This window comes from Mauremys mutica, chromosome 1 (assembly GCF_020497125.1).
Source record: "Mauremys mutica isolate MM-2020 ecotype Southern chromosome 1, ASM2049712v1, whole genome shotgun sequence".
In the NCBI taxonomy this organism is placed as follows: Eukaryota; Metazoa; Chordata; order Testudines; family Geoemydidae; genus Mauremys; species Mauremys mutica.
This window is the reverse complement of record NC_059072.1, coordinates 24,823,316-24,848,708: the sequence shown is the minus strand read 5'-3', so window position 1 is coordinate 24,848,708 and position 25,393 is coordinate 24,823,316. Positions and strand designations below refer to the sequence as shown.

The 25,393-nt window shown below is 41.9% G+C and overlaps 1 protein-coding gene across 6 annotated transcripts in view; it reads left to right on the top strand.

Annotated features, from left to right (window-relative positions):
* Nucleotides 1-25,393, top strand: part of PHTF2 (putative homeodomain transcription factor 2) — a 172,578-nt gene that overhangs the window by 140,859 nt on the left and 6,326 nt on the right. For 5 of the 6 annotated variants that reach the window (XM_045029620.1, XM_045029597.1, XM_045029616.1 and 2 more), the window contains 4 exons: nucleotides 2,494-2,625; nucleotides 7,372-7,458; nucleotides 9,296-9,451; nucleotides 21,574-21,669. In XM_045029620.1, the coding sequence (XP_044885555.1) occupies nucleotides 2,494-2,625; nucleotides 7,372-7,458; nucleotides 9,296-9,451; nucleotides 21,574-21,669 (471 nt within the window). Of the gene's footprint in view, nucleotides 1-2,493; nucleotides 2,626-3,644; nucleotides 4,446-7,371; nucleotides 7,459-9,295; nucleotides 9,452-21,573; nucleotides 21,670-25,393 lie in introns of those variants that run through there. The other variant, XM_045029629.1, reaches the window with a different exon arrangement.

The following is a 25,393-nucleotide window of genomic DNA, read 5'->3' as shown; positions in this document are numbered from 1 at the left end:
TCACCTTTTATTTCAAATTTCTGATTAACACTTTAGCTCAATAATTGTCCAACTAATTCTCAGTCATCTCCCAGAGCTGAAGTTCCCTCAATCCACCTGTACCCCGTACAGCAGTGTTTCCCAAACTTGGGACACCGCTTGTGTAGGGAAAGCCCCTGGCGGGCTGGACCGGTTTGTTTACCTGCTCCGTCCGCAGGTTCCGCTGATCGCGGCTCCCACTGTCTGTGGTTTGCTGCTTCAGGCCAATGGGGGCTGCTGGAAGCAGCACGGGCCGAGCCACCGCTTCCACCAGCTCCCATTGGCCTGGAGCAGTGAACCGCGGCCAGTGGGAGCCACGATCGGCAGAACCTGCGGACGGGGCAGGTAAACAAACTGGCCCGGCCCGCCAGGGGCTTTCCCTACACAAGCGGCGTCCCAAGTTTGGGAAACACTGCTGTATGGGAAAGGAGTCAGGCAGGATTGAAATAGCCATCTCCAAGGGCAAGCAGCTCCCCCTCTCTTGTTTTCACAACAGGAGTGATGCCAGATGGGCCATGCTTCAGATGGAAAATAGTGTCTAAATCATTAGAACTCATGCCAGCAGCCACAGTTCTGACTGAGGAGCTCAGATGTTTTCTGCCTCTCCTCAGGCAGTGTATGGAGGGCATTGGCTGACAGTGAGACAGACTGCCAACGCTGGATAGTCAGGCCCAGCTTCCTCTCCCTGCTGCCATCTCAACAACAGGCCTCCCAAGGGATCCGTACTGATATCCCAGGCTGGGGCCATCCAGGGAAATGTAGAACCATCTGTATTTTATAGATTCCGTACAGTAGATAGGATTAGAGCCTCTGGGGAGTCCATTGTTGAATCCCTCAGTACCTTGCCTGAGAGATCCAGAAGGGATCTGTACTGGAGAGACGAGACAATGAGCCCTGCCTGCTTGAGGGCAGAGAGATTGCTAGCCACTTGGAAATCTTTTTGGAAGTGTGTCTTAGCTTAATTGTGTTCCTCTCTCTGAAGTTCCCCTGTTCACCTTCATAGAGCATGGGTTGGCAGATAAAAGTGGAAAAGACCAAACCAAAGACTTGGCGGGGATGGGTTTTCCCTAAGGCAGGAAGGCCAGTTGTCCATATCAGAGTTAAGGGATTAAATAATACAATTATATATTTTAAAAAGGCAGATAATCTTTCAGGCAGAATACTGATCTCTAAGAAACTATAATTAGGAGGTCTGTGGCTTCTGTACACAAGCTATAACGACTTATCCCTCCCCATCTTCCCTAGGAAATGGAGTTTTCCTACCACACATAAGAAACTAGCTATAGGTCACCTACTCCTTACCAGGCTGTTTTGCTTAGTTATCACTCTGAGTTGCCATGCTTAAAAGTACTGATTCTTCTTCGAGTATCTGTGCATGTGGATCCCAGTACATATGTGCCCTATACACAGGAATGGAAATCTTTTAAGTAGCAGTGTCTATTAGAACTGCAAATGGACTCTGCATGCTGTTCTGCCCACCGCCCCCACCAAACATGCTCAATGGCATAAAGGGTGGAGTTGCCCCCGAACCACCGCTCAGTTTTTTTTCTTACAGCTTGTGACAGTGAGACAGACCAACTTCATTGTCTTCTTAGCTACTGTAGTCTGTGTGGCTATATAGCTAGTGTACTTACAATACTTAGTTTTTCTTTATTTTTCATATATATATTGTTAGCCCATTGATGAAAAATGAATATATGTCTGTGTATATATATCTTTGTGTTTGTGTATATGTGAGCGAGACAGAGTTAGGTTGTTTTTATTTAGTTATTTGTTTAGTTATTTTATTTAGACCAGTACCAGGTCTATCAGCCCTATGGCTGACGCAGAATTTCCAGGTTTTGAAACCTGGCTGTTGTGCATCATTCCAATAAATGATGGACACAATAAGTGCATTTTTTTCCCCTGGCCATAAGCCCAGAAAGTATGTGATTTTATAAGTCTTTTTCAGAATGCATCCTGAAAGCCAGAGAGCTGTGTTTAAAATTCTTCCTGATGGAACAATCAATGAGAGGTGCATTGTACTCTGTAGTTCTCTCAAGGGAAGAAGCCCCTGCTTCTTTGGAATCTCACTAAGCATGAGTTCTGGGTTTTATTTGTTTTGTTTTGTGTGTGTATGGTCGAAACTATTCAGTAAACATGACATGAATTCGTGAATACTTTTGGTTGACCCAAAACTACATTTTTCTGCAGATAAACTTTTGCCCAGCTCTCTTGGTAATGGATCTGTGTAAAATACAAATTTTCAGGCAAGCACAGTTAAATTTTCCTATTCTGTTGGATTCATATAATGGATTCATATAATTTATTGATGTTTCTTTTTAGTATAGCACTTCCTGTATTTCTGCTCTTTAAGGTAGCATGTTTAATATATGAAACTAAATTGATAAGCCATGTTGAGCTCAGCTTTTTTCTTGCATTTTTTTAAATGAATTTATAATAACTTAACTCTAAAATTTTGTTCGTCTCTCGTAGAGGCTTCTTTTTGCCAAACTCTTTGGTCATTTAACATCTGCTAGAAGGGCAAGAAAATCAGAGATTCCTCACTTCCGGCTGAAGAAAGTGCAAAATATAAAAATGTGGCTCTCTCTCCGGTCCTATTTGAAGGTAAAATGACTATATTTTTTCCTATCACTCTTACGCTGTTAATATAAATGCATGTCCCATTGTTGGAAAGCTGATGATATTGTTACATTGAGGTCTGCCTTCCTCTGAATTGCTAATTTCCTATCAATATCCTCACTTCTCTCCTAATCCAAGACATTTTGGCAGCACCTGTTGCAGTAAACAAAGCTAGCTCAGGCTTTTCCAACAAGCTCCTGGTCCTCACCAAGCCCTTTGTGCCTTTCTTTGACTCCAGTGGTGGTGGTTTAGCCTCCGGCCTTATCATAGACTCCCTTATGACAGAATAAATCATATTCCTGGGGGAATTCTGCACCACTGCGCAGCACAGAATTTTGCAGAAATTAATGTTGTGCATGCAGAATTTCCTTTTCCCCCATAGAAATGGGCTGCAGTGCTGCTAGCCACGACTAGGGGCCACTGGACTCAGCAGAGCCCCAGCTTGCAAATAGAAGACACTGCTGCGGGTAGGGAGAGGGAACTAGAGGATTCCTGGCAGCTGCAGTTCCCAGCATGCCCTGATGGAAGGGAGAGGGTGGGATAGAGAAAACTCCGTGCAAGCCTGGGACCAAGCATTAGGCTGTTTCTCCCTGTGGATCCCTGGGCTCTGGGGCGGGAGTGGGATGGTTGCATGGGCAAGGGGGGACTCTGCAGCTGGGCTCTGGGGGAGGACCGGGTGCAGATATCTGGGCTGGGGGGGCCCTGTGGTTGGGCTCTGGGGAAGAGGGGGGTTGGGTGTATTGGTGGGGGGGGGCCCTGCTGATGGGGTCTGGGGAAAGGGAGGGAAGGGGGAGAGAAACAGGAACTGGGTTGTCATAGGGGTTTCTTTAACTCTACTCCTGGGGGAATTTTTGTGTGTTTGTTTTGTTACAGACATACTTGCTGACAGGGAAGTAAAATACCAAAATAATTGAAACTGGCATGATTACGTAGTGTTATTTTGACAAATAAAATTTTCAGAATTTTAAAATATTGAGCACAGAATTTTTAATTTTTTGGTGCAGAATGCCCCCAGGAGTAAAATCAGATGGAGCAATCAGAAGATAAAGAAGAGCTCCATCTACAAGGAGACTCTCTCTCTCTCGAGAGTCATAAAAAGACAGCACTGCCATGATTACTCCCAATCTGCAAATCCTTCTTCTTCCAAGGAATGGCTTGTTAGGGTTTCTGTTTCCCATCATACCAATAAAAGCTCTTCCAGAAACCTCTCCATAAGGGAAGATCAATCCTCTTCTTCACTTCTTAAAACTCCACAAAGTGAATCATCCTTCCTGATAAGCGATTCTTCAGGGTAAAGCCAAAAACCTCATCCCCCATCCCCCACCTGAGTCCAAGGTCCAGTCCACCTCCAAAAGAAAAACTCAAGATATCATCCCAGGTTCTTAAATTAAGTAACTGAGCTGCTGGGCAAATAATCCTTTCAGTTTTCTTTCCAAATAGAAGTTCTGGACTCAGGAGTGTTCTCTAACAACTTATTCACAGCATGTTTATAAAAATGTTGGTTCTACTAACAGTTCAGCTAAGGATTCTACAGACTCATTTAAACCTGTTCTTAGATGACATAGTTACCAGAACACTATTTTTGAGGATCTTGCAGGAAGTGACCCAAGAGGACCCCTTCTATACACCAAGTACACAGGTTCATCATAAACTTGAAAGAGCATTCCCCGATCCTCTTTCAAGAATAATCCACCTAATAATTGAGGTGAACATAGGGAAACTAGTTCTCCTATCTAGTCTATCTAATCTGATCTATTGTGGGTACTTGTATGGTATCCATTACTACTGCATCTGAGTGTTTTGCAATCTTTAATGTACTTATGCCTAGAAAAACTTCTCAGATAGGGAAGTACTATTATCCCCATTTATAGGTGGGAAGCTGAGACATAGAGACTGTGAGACTTGACCAGAGACACACGAAGTCTGTGGCACAGCACGGAATCAAACCCAGTTCTTCAGAGTCCCAGGGTAGTGCCCTGATCACTGGAACTTCTTTCCTCTGTACACAACAGAGGTCTTCTTTTGTATGACTGGTGGAGAGCAGCAACTACAATTTCACCTGAAGTTGATTGAACCAGGTGGCTACATCAGGAATAGCAAAATTTATTGCAGTGATGCCTCCTTCATATTGATAAGATTTGAAAAGATGCAGATAGTGATTTCCAGGATATCATGGAATCAGGTGTTTTCCATCCGTCTTTATCTGCAGCTTCAGTTCCAGCACAGAGATTCTCCATGGGTTGGCTGAGCCCTAGAGAGAGCCTCATGGAAAAGACTAAACTGCCTCCAGCCTTTGCAGGAAGTGAGGTGTAGTCTTACTGTCTAGGGAAGAGATTAGTCCCAGAAAGAAAATGTCAAGTAACAAATTTTCTACAGTATTTGGCCTTTTTAATGGAATAAGCTTCCTTTTCTAAGATTAAATATAAAAAAGCTACACTGCCTAGACTTCTCAACTTAATTATATCCTTGAATGCTAACTTTATCCAGAGTGTACTATTGTTAAAAATGCTTTCCCCCACTCCCCCGTCTACCCCCCCCCCCCGGGAGGCCAGGAGGTCTTCCACTTTCCTCTGTGATTCTGAAATGGTCTGTTCCCCTTTGCTTCCACCACGCTTCTGTTTGAGAAAGGTCAGGGCATGACTTCATTTTGAACCCTTCCAACACCACTTTCTTAAAGGGAACTGTCAACTTAAAAATGTTGTAAACAAGTTTGTTTACCCATATTACAAATATTATTAAAATAATATTTAAGTTATTATTGTATGAAAGTTTTGAAATACAGCTCACCTGTTACTGCTTATGCTCTTTATTTCTCTCCTTTCTGACAATGGAAATCAGTTTCACTTTATGTAGTTGCTTACTTAGTACTGCAATATTTGTGTTTCAATACTGCAATTAAAAAAAGAAAGCCATACCTACTAGGACCATCTGTCCATTACTTCAGGCTCTCCTTTCATTATACGTAACAATCAGGGGTTTAGTAAATTCACTGCCATCTTATACAATTATACTTTGTTCCCACCATGTAACTATTATAGCATAATTCACAAATTCTCCTTACCTCATCCTGTTCCTTCCCCACATAGCCCTGAAAATAGGAGAGACTTGTGACACATCTGGAAAGTTAACCAGTTTGGACTCCAGAAGACCAAAGAAGGAAGCATTATTCTATAGTTGAGTGACAAGCTTTAGCGTCAAATGGTCACAAGGTGCTTTCCTAAGCAGAGCACATTATGGTCATACAAAGAGATTATTTCAAAGAAAAAAGCACAGAACTATTTTTAGTAGAACGTTAGGCTGAACACAGTTATATAAACAGTCTATCTGTTTATATAACAGCCAACATTTTGTTTTTACTGTATATGCAGTTCATTTGGCCCCTGCACCATATTAAATCAACTAATAAACTATAGACTACATTGTAGTCCAAAAACAATTTGTCAATTTTCCTCCCATGCATTTTTGTGGATGAATTTATTGCTTTATGAAAACATTGCCTAAAGACATGCAGAACGCAGACATGTTCTGTTTTAAAGATTTCCTGGATAGTTTTGCCAAAGCCATTCATTTTTTAATTGTTCAATTCTGCTGTTCCAGAGCCTGTTTTGAGCCAACTGTGCCAACTTGTGCAAACTTTGAGTTATATAATGTGGGGAGTTATGAAGCAGAGAGAGACACTGCCTTGATGCAGCTTGTATGTTCCGTTGTGAGTCAAGACATTGAGATTTTAGAATGACGTTCATATGCGGCATTTTCATTTCCCCCTTTTTGTTTTTTCCACAATTGTCATGCATGCACTAATATACTTTGTGCTAGGACAAGCTGTTCTCAATATTCACTTTGATCATTATCCAGAAAAAAGTGGAGTCACTGGATTCAGGAGAAATTATATGTCTTATTTGTTCAGGTTCTAAGTGTGTCCCAAATAAGTACCTCACAATCAAAAACTCCTACATTTCTCATTTATGCAACAGAGAAGTAAATTTTCAGAAGGGAAAAGAAAGATGGGGAGTAAAAATGAATGTATGTTCATAACGTACACATTTTTCAATCCAGCAGAGGGCACTCAATTCTTAAAGGAAAAAAAACCCCAGAATTACAAGATCATCTTGCTGTATATGTAACCAGGAGTGAGATTATTGAAAACAATAACATGCCTTTCCGGTCATATTAGCCTGTCCCAGACCTTTCTTTTTTTCCATCCCTCATGAGAATTTTCACATGTAGAAGTATAGTATGGCTATGTGGGATAATCTTTTTGGTATCCCAATGCAGTATTCTTAAACTGAAAGAGATTGTTGCACTGATGCATGTAGATGGCATCTTGATAGCAGTGGTCTGTATTCCAACTCTGCTGTCAACCCAAGTTTAGTTCTTTGCTATGGCCTGAGGCAGAATATCTTTTCCATTCATAGGGCAGTTAGGGAAAACGATTAACTAGCAACTTTTGATCACTGAGGAACTGAACAAACCAGTTGTTTCATAGTCTCTTATAGTTTCCCTGAGCCACCCACTTCCCCTTTCTTCTTCATTGGTGATGCATTGTCTCAGGAAATATTAATGTGTAGCTACACTGTAAAATTAAAATACATTTTGTTTTTAAAGTTCTAGGTTATGCCACTGAGAGCCATAATCAGCCTATGCTGGGGTTGTGAACCTGACTAGATCTACAAAGTTTCTTGGTTAATTACTACTGAGAATTTCACTCAATATGTTTCCCTTATTTTCCAGCGGCGAGGTCCTCAGCGGTCAGTCGATGTAATAGTTTCGTCTGCCTTCTTATTGACTATTTCAGTTGTATTTACCTGCTGTGCTCAGGTGAGGATACCTCATTTATGTAAAGGCAGCCAAGACTTATTAATGCTTCTTTAAAAATGTTACACTTTATAAGCAAGCCTTCCAGGCTGGAAGATATACAGTGAAAATATGGTTAGTGCCTTTTCAGAAGGTTAATTTCTACTATAACTCAATTTATTCATTTTAGAAGTTTAACTTTTTAACCACCAGTGTATGGCTAAATGTATTCTACCAAGAGTATAAATTAAAAGAAAATAAACTATAACATTGTTTTCATATCCGTGTTATAATTTTTTTCATCCATTTTTTCCTGTTCCCCATGAATTTTGGATCTTAGTGATTTCAGAACACAACCTATCAAAAACCTGCTTTTGCAGGCACTCTGTGTAATAAAATTAATCTGGAGGGGTTAATTGGGGATTTTAAAAGTATAATATAATATTATTCAGTGAGATATTTTAATAGTGTCTTAATTATTTGCATTCTGGGTGTTTGTATATTGGCTCCTATTCCTTTCATTCTGTTGCTATAAATTGCCATCCTGATTTCTGTGAGAAATAGGAAATGCAATAGTATTGTAGCCATATTGGTCTCAGGATATTAGAGAGACAAGATGTGTGGTAATATATTTTATTGGTCCAGTTTGTGTGGGTGAGAGAGCTTACACAGAACTCTTCAGGAAAGATTACATTGTTAAGTGTGCTAGTATTAGCCTGCCCTCTAGTGGAATAAGCAAACCTATGTTTATATAGCCTAATATTTATTGTAAACACTTGCTTGGATGTCTGCAGCTAACTACCAGGAGCCCTGTCATTTGAATCGACTAGCAATCGTTTCTCCATTTCCTTTTTAGCCAAAAATAATTTCACTGCCTTTTCCTGGTATATAATCTAAATAAGGCTATGATTTTGGCATGGAAACGTATAGTAAATTTTCATGACAGAGGTGCAGGAGAAAAAAAGATAAATGACAGAAAGGTCATTCGAGGGAGCCCCACTAGCCCGATCCTCCTGGAAGCCCTGCTCCCCTTTGCCCACTCCTTACCTTACTCTCCCTGCTGGCAAGCCTGAGGCCCTTTGGTGACACATCTGTCCCTCTTCCTGGATTCAGATGGTCCACAGCACCTAGAGAGGGCTACTGCCATCGTTTCGGCAACTTGCAGGTGAGAGCCCAGCTACCAGCACATGGAACAACATATAGTGGGACCTGGCTGCTGGACAGCTGGATCAAGCCACAGCACTTTCCTTTCCAGTCTAGTTTTTAAAAGGAGGTGGGGGAGAGGAGAGTGGCTCTTTGGCTCTCCACCTCCCTTGTCTGTGGCACCTGTGGAGCTGGGTTCAGACCCATGGGACAGGCTCGTCCCGGTTTTTATTCAGATGCATTATTATTGTGAACACCATGACTTCCATACCAAAATCATAGTGTTAATCATACATATTTTAATATGAACATAATTTTAAGTTTAGCAACTTTATATGGATTCAGTTTTCTTTTTAATCCAAGTGATAAGTATGTTGCTGTTTTCAAGCAAATGTGATAACTTAAGGACTTCAAACCTCTTCGTTTTGTATTAAACAATTTTTTTTTTTTGCTTTACTTGCATGCTAAAGGGACCAAAACTTCCTAAACTACTCTTAGGACTGCTCAGTCCTTACATGAAAATCTATCTCTGTTAATAGAATGTTGGTTCTGAAATATAAATTAATTTTAAAAGTCTATTATAGAATAAAAACCAGATCCATACTTTTTACAAGGGAAAAAAAATATTAGGAACTAAAGTTCTTTTATCTTACTGTAGCATTAACCTTTATTTTGAAGTTCAATAACTCTTAATTTTGCTTTTTCTTTTTACTTTCAGTTGCTTCATGTGCATGAGATCTTCCTTGATTGTCACTACAATTGGGAACTAGTGATTTGGTGCATTTCATTAACCCTCTTTCTTCTAAGATTTGTTACACTTGGATCTGAAACAAGTAAAAAATACAGCAATACCTCAATATTACTTACTGAGCAGGTGAGAATGTACATAGACCTGCATATTTCTCTCTCCACGTGTCTTCAGTCTGAGAGTCCATGGGCCATGGACTTTAAACAACCCCAAATACAGTGAAATCATGGTATTAGACACATACAACATGTTGCTCAGTTCCCATATTTTTCCCTGCTGCCAAATCTAGAGTAATTCTCAGTAAAAAGTGCTTTACGGTTCACATAGCCACTTCACAAATCTTACAGTAGTCTTTTGCAGGCGAGCTGCAGAAGCTGCTATAAAAGTTGCTGTTTCCCTAGTAGAATGTTTTTTATATGGGCTTCCTATAAGAAAAAGGTTTTTTTTTTTGTTTGTTTTCTTTTTTAAATTAGCCATAAGGTGGGGGAGGTAATATATTTTTAGACTAACTTCTGTTGGTGAGAGAAGCAAGTTTTTGATCTTACACGCTGCTCTTCAGATCTGGGAAATGTACTCAGTGTCATAGCTAAATACAAAGTGGAACAGATTGTTTAGCATATGTAGTCAACACATATTTCAATGGACCAGTCATGGTGAAGTCATAGGTCGGGAAAGGGGAAAAAATGTTAGGGATGGGATTTAAATGGGCTATAGATCAGATTTATGAGTGAGAGGTCAGCTATGAAGTGATTGCTTTGTGTAAAGTGTTCACCCATAGGTGATAGGATGTTTTTGTCTTTTATCATTTTTCTCTGAGCTTAGAGCTCTGAGCTTCATCTGAGAGCTTAGTGATTATCTGGTTTCACCCACACAATTTTTATTGGGGCATTTAGTGCACTGGGTGAAGTCCCCCACATTATGTGATAGGTATGTATAGGACCAATGAATCTTGAAAGGTGTGTTGTAGGGGGTGTTGATCATCATAGCAGTTGAAATATGTCTACAGGTTTTACATCTGTTGTTCTGGCAGGGTCTGGTGCCATTTTGAGTTGGTTTGTCCTGATCTCTGGGGAGCTTGCTACTGATGATGAGGTTGGAGTGGTTGGGGGGTTGTATGAAGGCCAGAAGAGAGAGTTCAGGAAAGATGAGGACCACATCTTGAAAGAAATCAAGTATGGGTTGTAATTGTTTGGTGATTCCCTGTATGGGTTCCAGTGTGATATGGTAGGTGACAACTAGAGGTGTGTGGTTGAAGGGGGTTTTATTTCTGTATTGAAGCAGGTTATCTCAGGATATCTGGATGGTCTGTTCCCTGATGCAATCTACTTACCTGGTGGAGTGTCCTTGTTGGGTGAAGGTGGTTTTTTATGGGTTAAAGTGTATATCCTGGACTTTCTTCTCAGAGTATATTCTGTGGTATGTGAATGCCTGCTTAGGGGTAGATAATCGATTTCTTGGTATGTTTGGGGTGGCTTGATGTATTTGGGGTGGTGAAGGTAGGGATGGTGATCTGTGGGTTTCTTATGGGTATCTGTATGGGTTCATTGCTTACTCCTGAACCCTGATCATGGTATCCAGGAAGTTGATGCTAGTGTGGTAGTGTTCTCTAGAGAGAGTTGAAGTTTCATCTGTCCAGAGGATGAAAATATTGATGCATCTCAGGGGCATTTGTTCAGAAATTCTTCTTCAAGGTGGCCCAGGAAGAGGTATATTTACATAAGGTGTCTAAACAAGCACATCTTACATGCAACTTCTCTTAGGGAAGGCCCATCTTACAGAGGATCTCTAGTTGGTCTCTTATAGAATCATAGAATTGTAGGACTGGAAGGGACCCCAAGAGGTCTTCTAGTCCAGTCCCCTGCTCTCAAAGCAGAACTAAGATCAGTATGATGAAGTTGTTCTTCACAAGTGTGGAGTTGATGCTACAAAGGTGAAACACGAGGCTGCTATTCTGTGTGAAATCTGGCAGAATCAACTAGAGAAGGCAACCTTGCTCTGGACAGGCAGGTGAGTAAAGAACTCACTAAACTGGTGGAAGGAGCAACCTCATGTCTGTGCAAGTGTCCCTTTCTGCTGCCCAGCCCTATCAGTGACTCTAACAGCCAAAGCCTAGCTCAACACCTTCATGTTTCAGGGCAGATGGACAGCCCACAAAATCGGTCTCCAACTTGTTGGAACTCAGGGTGATCAGGAATGCTTGCCTCCATTTCCTACCCTTCATCAGGGCAAAATGATCAAGGTCATGACAGACATGTCCAGTATGTTTTACATCAACAAGCAGGAAGGCGCAAGATTCCCCTCCTTGTGCACTGAAGTTATAAACCTCTAGAACTGATGCATAACCAACCATATCCAGATTTCAGCAGTCCACCTTCCAAGCATCTGGAACACCACTGCTTATGCCCTCAGCAGACACTTCTCCCACAACTACAAATGGGAACTGGATACTGAGGTCCTCCCATGCATATTCCAGAGATGATGAAAGCCAGAGATCGATCTTTTCACTACCTCTGATAACAGGAAGGGTCCTCTCTTCTGTCCAAGAGGGAACTAGGTTACCACTCCCTGTGGGACACCTTCCTTCTACCATGGAAAAAGACCCTGTTCTATGCCTTTCCTCCAGCACCCTTAATTTTAACAAGATCAGGCAGTACAAGACCAGCGTTTATCCTCATAGTGCCTACCTGGCCAAGAGAAGTGTGGTACTCTTTACCTACTTCAGCTCTGTATCAAAATGCCGATCAGGCTCCTGATCATTTTTCATCTGCCTTAGGATGTGGGTCACACACTTCACCCCAAACTGGCAGTTCTGTGGCTCAGAGTCTGGCTCCTGGATGTTTCTCCGGAATAGAGGTTTCCTGCCCTACGGAGGTGCAGAAGGTGTTATTAAATAGTAGGAAAACATCAATCCATGCTACTGATCTGCAGAAATGGAAGAGATTTGTCCACTTGTGTGGTTGTCACTACCTCTGACTGGAATCAGTTCCCCTTTCCCTCATCCTAGATTACCTGCTGGATCTGAACTTCTCTGGGTTGTCCATCAGTTCAGTCAAAGTACATCTCGTTGCTTTTTTCCCCGGTTGAGGAATTCTCAATTTTTGCTCACCTGGTATCATCAAGATTCATTGGTCTAGGTAATCTCTTTCCCCATGTTAGACCCTCTGCCCCATCTTGAGGCATCAGCCTGATTCTCAACCACCTTCCGAGAACTCCATTTGAACCAATGGTGACCTGCTCCCTATTTCATGTATCTTTGAAGCAGTCTGTAAGGCCCTGTCAGCCTGTAGGGCCAGGGAGATTGGCGCCTTGATGGCAGATCCCCCTTTTTACCATGTTCTTTCATGATAAAGTCTCTTTACATCCACATTCTAGGTTCCTACCCAAAGTTACACTGGAGTTCCATCTCAACCAATCTAACCATCTATCTGTTTTTTCAAAACCTCACAGTTCTCAGTAGGAATCCTATTTCCATACCCTGGACGTTAGAAGGGCCTTAGCGTTTTACCTGGTACAACTAAGCAGTTTAGGAGATCTCCTAGGCTCTTCATATCCTTCCCAGATAGGTCTACGAGGGCTTGCATTTCTGCTCAAAGACTTTCAGAGTGGATATTGGGTTGTATTGCTACTGTTATGAGTCTGCAGGTGGTCAGCAACCCCCTGGAGCCAAGAGTGCATTCAACCAAATGGCAGGCGACATCTGCTGCATTTTTTTGGAGAATATCCCAGTATTTGAGATATACAGAGCTGCTACCTGGTCTTCAGTTTGTAATGTTGAAGCATTACACCCTACTTCATGCTGTTGGATCTGATGTCACTTGGCTCTGCAGTATGATCTTCAGTTCTGGATCCTGTCCCGAAGCTTTCTCCTCCTTCTAGGGATACTGCTCAGAAGTCACCTGAAGTGGAGCATTGACAGGACACTACTAAAAGAAGTAAGAAATGTTACCCTCTGATGTAACTACAGTTCTTCTAGATGTGTCCCCCTATGGATGCTCCACTACTCGCCCTCCTTCCCCTCTGCTTCGGTTGTTCCCTAGAGGATGAATGAGTAGAGAAGGAACTGAGGTCGATTCATCCATGCACTCCTATGTAGGCTTGGTGTCTGCCACAGGGAGGCATAGGGGTGCATGTATGAGCCAAACAGATGCTGCTAGCTAGAAATCCTCGATAGAGGGCTCAGGAGGTGCATGCACACTTGAAGTGGAGCACCCATGGGGGACACATCTCAAAGAACTACAGTTACTGCACAGGTTGAGTAACATTTCCATCACTGGGCATATACACTCTTCAGCTAAAAACAATACAGCCAAACTCAATCAAAGCAACCGTCTCAACCTTTTATGCCTATTCTAGACCTTCTGAACCTCTAAGAAAGAAGCAATGCTTCCATAAGAGCAGGGCCGGCTCCAGCGTTTTTGCCACCCCAAGCGGTGGGGGGAGGGGAGCTGCGATTGGCGGCACTTCAGCGGCAACTCTACCGCTGCTGCTTCATTATTCGGCGGCAGGTCCTTCCCTCCAAGACGGTCTGAGGGACCCACCGCCGAAGAGTCGGACGTGCCTCCCCTTTCCGTTGGCCGCCCCAAGCACCTGCTTGGTGCACTGGTGCCTGGAGCCGGTCCTGCATAAGAGGACTACCTCTTCACATCTGACCAAGAAGAGACAGCACGTTTAACAGTTCTGTTGAGAGCTGTTCCAAACCAATCATTTTGAATCTTTTTTTCATTTCTACCCCTTTTTATTACAGCAGCCTAACGGATCCACCAGAATCAGTGGTCCCCAACCTTTTTGTGGCCAGTAGCACATTCATGTTTTCAGAAGAGTGTGGCGGGCGCCAACAATTTTTCAAGGTTTATTTTGTATTTGTACATTAAATAATCCAAAAAAATCATATTTAATATTACATAATATATGAATCCATAGAGAAGAGAGAAGCCGGAGAGATGCCGCAGGGACGGAGAACACCGGTGCCCGCAGCCCCAGAGTACTCTGTCCCCGGCAGGCGCGGGGTCGCAACTTCTCTCCCCTGCTGGGCATTAGGCAGGCCCCGCACCAGCCGGGAACAGAGAACACTGCACCCGCAGCCTGAGTTCTCTGTCCCCGGCAGGCACAGAGAACTGCTGGGCACTAGGCGGGTGCACATGAATGCCCCGGTGGGCACCATGGCGCCCACAGGCACCACGTTGGGGACCACTTCTCCAGATTAACCGGCCTGGTTATACTCTTCAGTTCCAGTCTATCCCTACACCCCATCCACCTTCTCCGTCCCTTTTCAGGGACTCCTCTGGAGGATTCTACAACAAGAAGTTCAATCTCTGTAGTCCCTCACAGCCATAGTAGAGGTTCCTCTTCAATTCAGGGGAAAGGTCACTTGTTCTAATCTTTTCCTGCTTCCCAACAGAGGAGATTGGAGACCCATTCTGGATCTAGGCAGACTCAATAAATACATTTGACTCAAATTCCGAACCATGACCTTAACCTCACTAATCCTGTCCCCAGACCCACAAAATTGGTTTACAGCTTTGTACCTCCAAGATGCACATTTCCAACCATCCTGTACACAGGAAATATTTCTATTTCATTGTTGGGTACACAACATTTCCAATACAGAGTTATTCTGTTTGGCCTGTCAGCAGCCCCTGGGCCTTTACAAAATTTCTGGCAGCAGTGGCGGCATTTCTCAGGGTATATCTACACTACAAATCTATGTCAGCCTATATTAGGTTGACTTACCGCCACCGCAGTAATTACTGCAGTGGTGCATATCCACACTACCCTCAGGTCACTGGTGCAGATTCTTACCAGGAGCACTTCCACTCACCTCAGAGTGGCAGTGTGGGGAGCTGAGAGCCTGGTCTCTCAGCTCCAGTGGCAGCTTCCTGCCAGGACCCTAGCTGCCCCACAGGCTCCCAACAGGCTGTCCTCCCTCCTCCACTCCCTGTTCCCCACCGGGAGCTGGGGGAAGCTGCCCGGGGCTTGTCCCCCCCGATCTCTGCCCAGATCCGGGGTAAGCTGCCTGGTGCTTCTCCCCTCCCCCATTCCCTGCCAGGAGCTGAGGCAAGACACCCGGGGGATTCTTGCCACGGGGGAACAGGCTCCAGTTGCCCTGGCTTCATACCAACCCACACGCTCTCTGCCGGGAGCAGGGCAGCCTTTCAATTTCCTGGCCATGATATTGACATGGCTGCTTGGCTCCAGGCAGAGAGTGGGGTCCTAAGTCCTGCGGGCTCCAGATGGCAGCAGGGTCAGAAGCAGCCTAGCTCTCCAGGTAGTGGGGGCTTGCATGTCAATTTCATGACTCCTGCCATGAAATTGACAAGAAAGCCGATTTAAAGGGTGCAGTATCTACACAAACGCTGCGTCGCCCTAACTACACCGACCTAAGCCTTATGCCTTTCATGGAGGTGGACTTATGTTAGTGTATTAAGGCACTTACATCAGTGGGAGGAAGGCTGTAGTGTAGACACTGACATAATTAAGTCGATATAAGGTGCCTTATCTTGACATAACTGTGTAGTGTAGACTAGCCCTCAGAAAACAACATTTCAAGTTTATCCTTACATTGATGATTGGCTGATTTCAAGATACCTCTCCTCAGCAAGTTTCAGTTAACATTCAATACATTCTCCATCGGTGCGCCAGTTTGGGGCTTGCAGTAAACAAGGAAAATCTGACTCTATCACAACAAAATAATATTCAAGGGGGTCTTCTGGATTCCACTGCGGTATCAATCAAGATTTGAGACCACAATGTGAATCATTTTCCAATTGCAGAGTAACCCTTGCACAACAGTAAGATCACGACTAAGAGTTCTGAGGCACAATGAGTCATGCATATTCATCACTCTTCATGCCAGACTTAACCTTCATTGTGTGCAGAATTGGCTGAAATCAGTTTACACTCGAATAGAACCTCATAGAGAGATACTGGAAGGGGTTACTCAGTTTGTACTTTCTTCGCTTCCATGATGGAAAGATCTGATTGATGTATGCAAGGGTGTCCCTCTTGCGCCTCTTCTCCCCTTGTTAACACTGGTGATGGATGCTTCCAGTCTAGGCTGGGAAGCACATTTAAGTCATCAGACTCAAGGTCTGTGGTCAAAAGTTGAATCTCTTCGATACATAAATATTTTGGAGCTTAGAGCAGTTTGTCTGACATGTAGCATTCTTGCCTCTAATCCAAGGCAAGTCAATTCAAGTGATGACAGACAACAGCGCTGAAACGTTTTATTTAAACAGGCAGGAAGGGGCCTCTTCTGTCAGGAAGTAACCCAGCTATGGGAGTGATGCACCAGCCATCTAGTATCTGTCACTGCTATCCATCTAACAAAACTAATAAACGCCCATGTGTTTCAGCTGGGCAGGCATTTTTGATCCAACCAGGAGTGGTCCATAAAGAACTCAATTAATCAGCACATTTTCCAAAACTGAATGCAAGAGATCATAGACTTGTTAGCCACAGAAGTGAACAAAAATGCAACATCTTTTGCTTGAGATAGGGTCAGAGTTGGATCTCCATCAGGTGCCTTCCTAATATCATGATCTTGATTCTTGATGTCCATCTACCCATCTATCCCCCTTAATTTTGTATACTCTGAGATGGCCCAAGGATGCCACAGCAATGATAATATTAACTGCACCAGCCTGGCCCAGGCAATATTTGTTCCCAGACCTGCTGACACTGTCAGTTTGGATTCCAATAACATTGCCTTTAGTGTCAAATTAGATGTTTCAAGATGACAGGAAGACACTGCACCTTAAAGCTTGGATGCTTATTGCTTAACAGATGTAAAGAAGTCTTGCTCCAGGGATATACCAAATATTTTAATAGTAGAAAGGACTTATGACGGGTCCCCCCTGGGGTGCTGCCTAGAACTGGGGTACTGCTGTGCCCTCTGAGTAGCCTGGACTACTACTCACCCTGTGCTACTGTGACAAGCTGCAGACATGCTCCTGGCCTTACACTTCCACCAGCATACATACAGGTAGGGATACAGCTAGCTGCAATTACATGCAGGCTCTCTGACCAGCCACTGCATGTTAACCAACAGTAGAGAGGCTACAGCCAAAATAATCCCCAGCTTTCCAGCCTAGAACCCCAGAGCAGTACCGTCCTGCCCTGGTCCAAACCCCAACCAGTATGAATTTATTATCCAGTTCGCCTCCCCCTCAATGTGGAGAGGAATATTCAACAGCCTCTCTGAGCTAAGATTCCCAAGCACGTCACTCCAAACTCACTCATTTAGATTAAAACATAAAATAAATTAACCAGAAGAGTGATTATAAGTGATAGCAAACAGGTCAAAGCAGAGGAGTTAGTACATAAAGAAAAAAGTGATCTATACTTAATATACTAGAAAGATAGGATTTGAATTAAGAATCCCTCACCCTGACGGATGATACAAGTGGGCTGCAGATTCTTAAGGCACAAACTATACAAGCTTTGCAGCTTGGAATCCCCAGGTCTTTCATATACCTTTAGCCTGGGTCAGCACTTCCCCCAGTTCAGCCTTTGTTCCTCAGGTGTTTTCAGGAATCTTCTTATGTGAGGAATGAAGAACAACAGATGATGTCACTCCCTGCCTTACATAGCTTTAGCATATGGCGGGAACCCTGTGTTTCAAAACTTGGGTCCCAGACCAGTTTGTGGAAAAATACTGATATCCCAAGATAGAGTCCAGAATCATGTGGCCTGGTCACATATCTTTGTAGAGTCATAGCAGCTATTACCAGTACAGGCTGTTTGGTGTGTTCTCCAGAAGGTTCACCAGGTGGGAGATAAGCATCTCCTAAGGCCTATTGTTTTCCCTAATGGCTCATTGCCCTGAATAGGCCCTTCCCAACCAACTATCTAGACTGAAAGCACCTTGTCTAGTGGGCGTTACCCAGTTGTAACTACATTTGAAGTACAGATAGATAATATTTATAACTTCAGATACAAAAATGATACATGCATACAAATAGGATAATCATATTCAGCAAATCGTAACTTTTCCAGTGACACCTTACATGACCTGTCTTGCATAAAATAAATCATAATTATGCTATAATCGTATCATAATAATATCACTCTGACGAATAAGGGGTGCAGTGTCACAGGACCCTAAAAGATCTACTTAAAATGACAAATGGAAAGATTCACTGTTTGTGCACAACCTTTCACCATTTCTAAAAGACCTTCCATTCATTTTGGGCTATCTGCTTTCACTAAATCATCTGGACTTTCACTTTTATAGAACTAACAGAATCAAGCAGCTATATCTTCTTATAATTCACAAATTCAAAATAAAAGAATATTTTCACACCTTACAGTTTTTAGATTTTTAAAGATCTTAGTGTATTTAGTCCGACTCTCCCTCTCACCCGATTAGGGAAACCCCCTCCAACATGGGACTTTAATGTGGTATTAGTAGGGCTGCTGAGTTCATTACATCATCTTTCAGTGAAAACATTGGTTTTAGTGGCCATTGTGTCTGGCCTGTCTGGTTGGCAAAATTAAAATTTTAATGGCATGGGCATCATACATTATTTTTCATAGAGATTAGGTTTCTTTTAGCCTAATCAGAGATTCCTTCTTAAAGTGGTTTCTGACTTTCATATTAATTAGACCATTCATTTACTGGTTTTCTTTCCCAATCTGATGCTAGCAGTTCTGAAGGAAAATTACACACTTTTGTAATTTTGAGAACATTGTATTTTTATTAACATATAACCAAACCATTTAGAGTCTCTTCTATATTATTTATAGCCTATACTGAAAGAGTAAAAGGGAAAGCAATCTCTTCCTAGAGGTTATCCAGATAGATTTCAGAATGTATTAGACTGTTATTAAATAACTAAGCTTAGATAAAAGCTTGCTCTGCTAGAACTGCCTCCTGGAGTTTAATTCATACACTCATGAAATGCTGTGCTACTGGGGAGGCTTCTTGAGCTGGTGCTAGCTTTGGCAAGGCAGTTTTTCAAGGCCCATTTGGTTAAGACTGTTGACCCACTGCAGGAGGTCATTGTTTCGGAATCATCAGGAGTGTAATACACACAATCAATCACTGGAAGAAAAGCGGCTACTTACTTTACAGTAACTGATGTTCTTTGATATGTGTTACCTAGTTGTAATCCATGCCCTCCTTTCTCACTATGAGATTCTATAGTCATGTAGATTCTGGTTAGCAAAGGAACTGAGATGCAGTTGGCCCTGCTGTGCCTTTTTATGCCTTCTGGGCTGTGAGGGTAGCTAGGGCACAGGCCTGGGCCAACAGGCATTGCTGGCCAAAATGTTCTGATCTCACTACTGAGGGCTCGCGTGCACCAAGAGTAAAATACATTTAGACAGCACATCTCAAAGAACACCAGTTACTGTAAGGTAAGTAACCATCTTACACAATTAACCAACATACGAGCATTTTGTGTATTATGTAGCTTTGACTAAACCAATTCATATGTGCTAAAAACAAACTTGGCTGATAACTGAACTGACTGGACGGAGTTACACATCTTTCAAAAAATTAACAATTCTGAATTCAGCCATCTTGTCTTTCATGTTTTGAGTTCCCCAGGTTTGTGTCGGTTGATGCAACAAACTGTGATACTGACTCCTTCACAAACACGCATTTGGAGAAATTTGGACCTTAATTTTTAAATGCTTCATGAATAAGATGGAGCTTAAGTTTGCCTTCCATAAACTAAGTTTTCTACTGCTTCCTCCTATTCTGGGTTCAGTGAATGGACTTTGTTTTTGGTATCAGTCATGCTGGAGAAAGAGATATTCCATAGCTTATTTTTTTAGTTAGGTCAAGTCAGATTTCCATTGACATTTTGAAATTAGTATTAGCTTGTAACCTGTCAAGTCCTTCTGAAACGACCTTCAATTGCTTTTATAAGTAAAGTGTCTCTGTCTAGTGCCTTGATGTATAAAATGTGTGCTATGTTTTGATCAAAGTCCTCTTTGTGCTCAGGGCATACTTTAACATGCTTATGCAAATACGGAGACTGTGTCCCTGAGAGTTCCACAGACTATCATTGAAAAACTTGGGAATCAGCCCTTTTTTTTGTAAACTAGCCATGAGGTTGGTTATTGCCAAAGGATCTTTGTCCCCACAGTGTCCTTTAGTTATTACTTTCTCAATATGATTAGTATGCTAAGTACAGTTAGCTCACTTTATTCCTGGTTTAGAGATGGTTTTGGTTTCCGCACTATTCCCACTTTAAGTATAGGAAATATCGCTTGAATCAGTCTTAAGTCTAAAACCACAATGCACATTTTAAGTGGGCTGACTGTACATTAGAAGTTTAACATGATTGTACCTGAAAAGTTCTCTCCTCTTTTTTTGTTTTATTTTCATATTGTGGGAAAATGGCAATTCCTTCTTTTCAGAAGTAAAATCAGTAGCATTGAGTAGGAATGCATTTTTTCCTGTATGGATGCTAGGAGCCATTATTGGGTCATTCCTCATGTTTGAGCGTCAGCTTATGTTAATGCCAGTTTAGATTATTTTGATTCTTTATTTTTTCCTCTGCTACTTGGTATCTGTGAGTTTGTCTGTCTGGAGTCTATCTTAAAATTGCTCATTTTATTCTACACTGAAGCTGATTTTTTTTATTTTTTATTTTTTTTAGTTTAAAAAGTTACCAAGTTTTAAAAAAAAATCTTTTCATTTGTTTTTATTAATTATCAAGTGATCTTTGCCACATTTTGGGTGTTGAAGACAAACAGAAGCTGCTTATGTTCCAAAGTTTCTGGAAGGCCTGGAACAAGGAGATAAATTATAATTTTTAGCTACATTTTCAGGGCAATGTTGTTATCAAAAATGTCTTGCAAGGTCATTGAACTTGTCAGTGTTCTATTTTTCTGCTTCAATAAGGAGTTTCATTCATTGGCATATTCGATAATCACCTGGAGAATTTTGTCAGAGTATTAAGACTCCAGAGAGAACAGAGGATCTTGTATCCTTTAAGCAACTTTTATAGCTCTTTCTTTCCAATCAGATTTGTGGATGTGTCGAATTACAGATTCAGTTATTGTCTTAATGAGAGAGTCACAATTATTTTGGTACATCATAAAATGTGTTTTTATTATAGTATTAATCATACTAACATTTGTTCTTAAAAACAAACAAAAAAACCCCTCTGGATTTCCACAATAGTTATGTATTTATCATATTATTACTGACTAATCACTTATCCCGTTAGCAAGAATCCATTCAAAAACAATTGTTAACTCAGTTGAGGTGTTAAATCAATATTTTATTTGAATAGATAAATCTGTATTTGAAAATGGAGAAGAAGCCTAATAAGAAGGAGGAACTGACACTAGTAAACAATGTTTTAAAACTTGCTACTAAACTCCTGAAGGTAAGAGTGAACATCTCGCTTAATAAATCACCTTCCTAGCATTTCTGTAGTATGCACTATATACCCTTCCCTTTAAACCCACTTTCCCTAATAGTCACCAGGACACTTTCTCTCATATGCTTCAGTCTCTTGTGTTGTGTCATCGCTGTGGATTGCAAATAGAAATTTATTAAAATCATTATTGTTTTACTTTGTAACCAACAGTACATGGAGAGTATAGTGAGGGGAGCCTTTGGGATAGGCAATATGCTGGACCAAAGAAGGAGGAGTCTATAAGCTTGCTTTGGTTTTGATCTCTGCTCTATATAAGGTGCTAAGTGGTCAATTATTGTAACATTAATACTCTTCTGTAAAGCTAATCCTCCTAAATGCTGCAACAGTTGTTGGTTATTGTTTAAAATTAGAATCAACTTATTTTTACATATTTAAGAATCCTGTCATAGAAGTCATGTTCATTTCTGTGCCAGTTGCAGAGTGTTTCATCCAGTCTAAATTTTAAATTATCTAGTTGTAAATGATACTTAAGTAAATGAAACTATGCCTGTGCATAAAATTACTCACATTTTTACAGGTGAACTTGTAGTATAGGTATAGAATAGATCATCACGGGGAGTGTTTTGGAAATATTATACTTCCTTTTGTCAACTGATCGACAGATTATGATTGAATAGATGGAAGTGTTCACATGTCTGATTGTGGCTTAGGAAGTCATTCACTAGAACCTTCTATAGAAGCCCTTGTATTCTAATGCACTTTGCTCATTATTCTAATGGACTTGTTCTCTGCAAATATGGAGACAGCTACTGGAGTAACTCTTCCGACTTGCTTCTGGAGGAAGGATTATGCAAATTTTTTTCTTTTCTGATGAGAGCTTAGAAGTGCTGGTGTATCAGACTGGTTTTGACACTCACCAGTGATTTGAACCTCTACAGCTGTAACTGTACAGCACAGCCTGGCAGTATTGGATCTGTCAGATACCAAATCTAGATCCATATACTATTCAGTGTCAAGAAACGGTTTTGAGAGGTATTGGTCACTACAGTGAAGAACACCACTGAACTAAACATACTACAGTGAGTGTGATTAAGAAGTTTCTACCTGTGTGAGAGAGAGAACTGATTCTACCTGTATTTCCTATTTTAAGATAAGTAATCTATGTCATACCAATAAAATCTTTCAAGCCCAAGCCCGAAGAAAGTTTTTAAGATTACTCACTCTGGAGAAGGAAAAAAACCAAAACCCTCTTGCTTTCACTCTCCTAAGTATAGCTTGGAAAGAGGTTACAGATATGCCTTTCACTCCACTAGAGCTAAGGACTAGTTCATTATCTCCAGTGAAAGAGCCAGAAGAATGCCGTCAGGTTACAATAAGGCTATGCTAGCATGGGCCAACCTTGACTGCCTAGAGAGAGAGAGAGAGAGAGAGGTGTTTCAGAATCTTATCTGGGTTTGACCAATGGCAAATTAGTCTTGTAGGTAATTAGACCAGGTTTTCATCAACGTCACACCCTACCATATAATTTGGATTTGGTCTGTGCATCTGGCAAAAACAAGGACACAGATTGCATCCTGTTGTGCACTGGGGTAATTGTTCATATCTTAATGGCAGACTGGAACACAGGTGTTTACAGTATACTTCCTGTTATCTGAGAAGGATGGGATTTTTGTCACAGTTTGGATCTCTTCTGCACATATTTCCTTGTCCAGAAATCCATATTCAGGATGGAAATCCTAGTTTTCCTCATCCAAAAGATCATCTCCCAGGACTTTGTGTTCAATTGCTCTGAGGCATATCTGTATGTGCACATTCACCTGGTTAACTACTGGTTAGAATACTGGTGTTATGAACAGGAACTCCTAGTATGTGGCCATTCCTTTTATTTTATTATTAGCCCCACGAGAGATTTTTTCCAGCTGGTAAGTGTGGTTGCGGCCCCAAAGAAGGGAAGTATCCTTGATCACCTGGATCAATCGGTCCTTCAGCCCTCATATAGATTGCACCGATCACAACATGTCTTCCATTCTTCTCATATCCTGGCCTCCTTCTCCATGTGCGGCCATGTCTTTTCACTATAAAATCTTCCCATCTCTTTGGAGGTCGGCCGAGTGGTTGTTTCAGTTCCCATGGATACCACTTGGCGACAGCTGCAGTCCATTCATTGTCAGTGAGCCTCGCTATATGCCCGGCCTATTGCATTTTACTATGCCTGCTCTCAGCAACGACATCCTGCACTCCACTCTGCTGTCTGATCACTTCATTGGGGACTCGGTCGCAGATTGAAATTCCAAGTATTCTTCTTTCCATTGCCCTCTCCATGACAGACAGTTGCTGCTCCTCTGTCTTCAATAGCGCCCATGTTTCGCTGCCATACAGCATTACTGGCAGTGTTGTTGAGTTGAAGAGGCTGGCGCGTGTTACCTTGTTGATTTTTGACGTCTTGGAGGACATCCTTGATAAAATTGAATGTGCACCAACCTGCTTTCTCTCCCCTCCACCCCTTCTCCCAAGCAGGGAAGTATCCATATTTTTTATTTCTTGGGTGATCTCCTGACCAAAACTACTTTATTCTAACCTGCCCAGATTTACCTCCAGGGAGTGTCTTCATTCTCCAAACTCACAGATCCACCATCAGTTGGAAGATAAACTCTCTTTTCTTAAAATGCGACAAAGAGTCCTGTGGCACCTTATAGACTAACAGAAGTATTGGAGCATAAGCTTTCGTGGGTGAATACAGATCCAGACTAACACAGCTACCCCTCTGATACTCTCTTTTCTTAGTTCAGGATCTGATACAGCTACAGGGTCTGATTCTTGACTCAGCAAAGTCTCTTAAATCCAATACATGCTCCAGGCCTACATTCCAAGTCCACAGCTCACCAACTGTTTCTAATGTTCTAAACAGGCACACAAGGTGGGTGAAGTGATATCTTTCATTGGACCAACTTCTGTTGGGGTGAGACACGCTTTTGAGCTTACAGAGAGCTCTTCTTCAGGTCTAAACATAGACAGTGAGCTGTTCTCTACAGACTGGAGGCTGATCTACACTACAAAGTTAGCTTGGCTTAACTACGTCACTCAGAGCTGTGTATACACCGCTAGGGTGAGAGAAGAACGCTTTAGTAGACCTAGCTACAGCCTCTTGGAGAGGTGGGTTTACTACAGAGACAGACAAACCCTTTCCGTCACTGTAGTAAGTGTCTACACTTCAGCATTGCAGATGTGCTGCAGTAGTGTTTCTATGTAGACATACCTATAAATTCCTGGGCCTTCCTCTTATTAGTTTGAGATCACAAGAAACAGTCCCTGACCACACTGACCACTAAAGTCCAGAGATCTTTGGGCTTGCAACTATTGTGAAAAAACAGATGTCAAGAAAACTGTCAGACCCTCTACCCCCTCAATTGCAGCAGATTCCAGCCTGAATGGATGGAACATTCACGTGGGCTCAATATCCTTTCAGATCCTAAAGAGTGTTTAGCTTTTGTCAGTTTCTCTTAAATTCAAGAAGGGACAATTAGATCCTCTAGTCTGATTGCCTGTATATACCAGACCATTACATTTCATCCAGTTACTCCAGTGTGTGTTTAACCAAAGCATACCTTTCAAAAAGGCATCCAGTCTTAATTTGAAGAAAACAAGAGATGGAGAATCTAGTACTTCCCTTGGTAGTTTGTTCCAATGGTTAATAACCCTCTCATTAAAAAATCTCCACAAGTGAACCTCC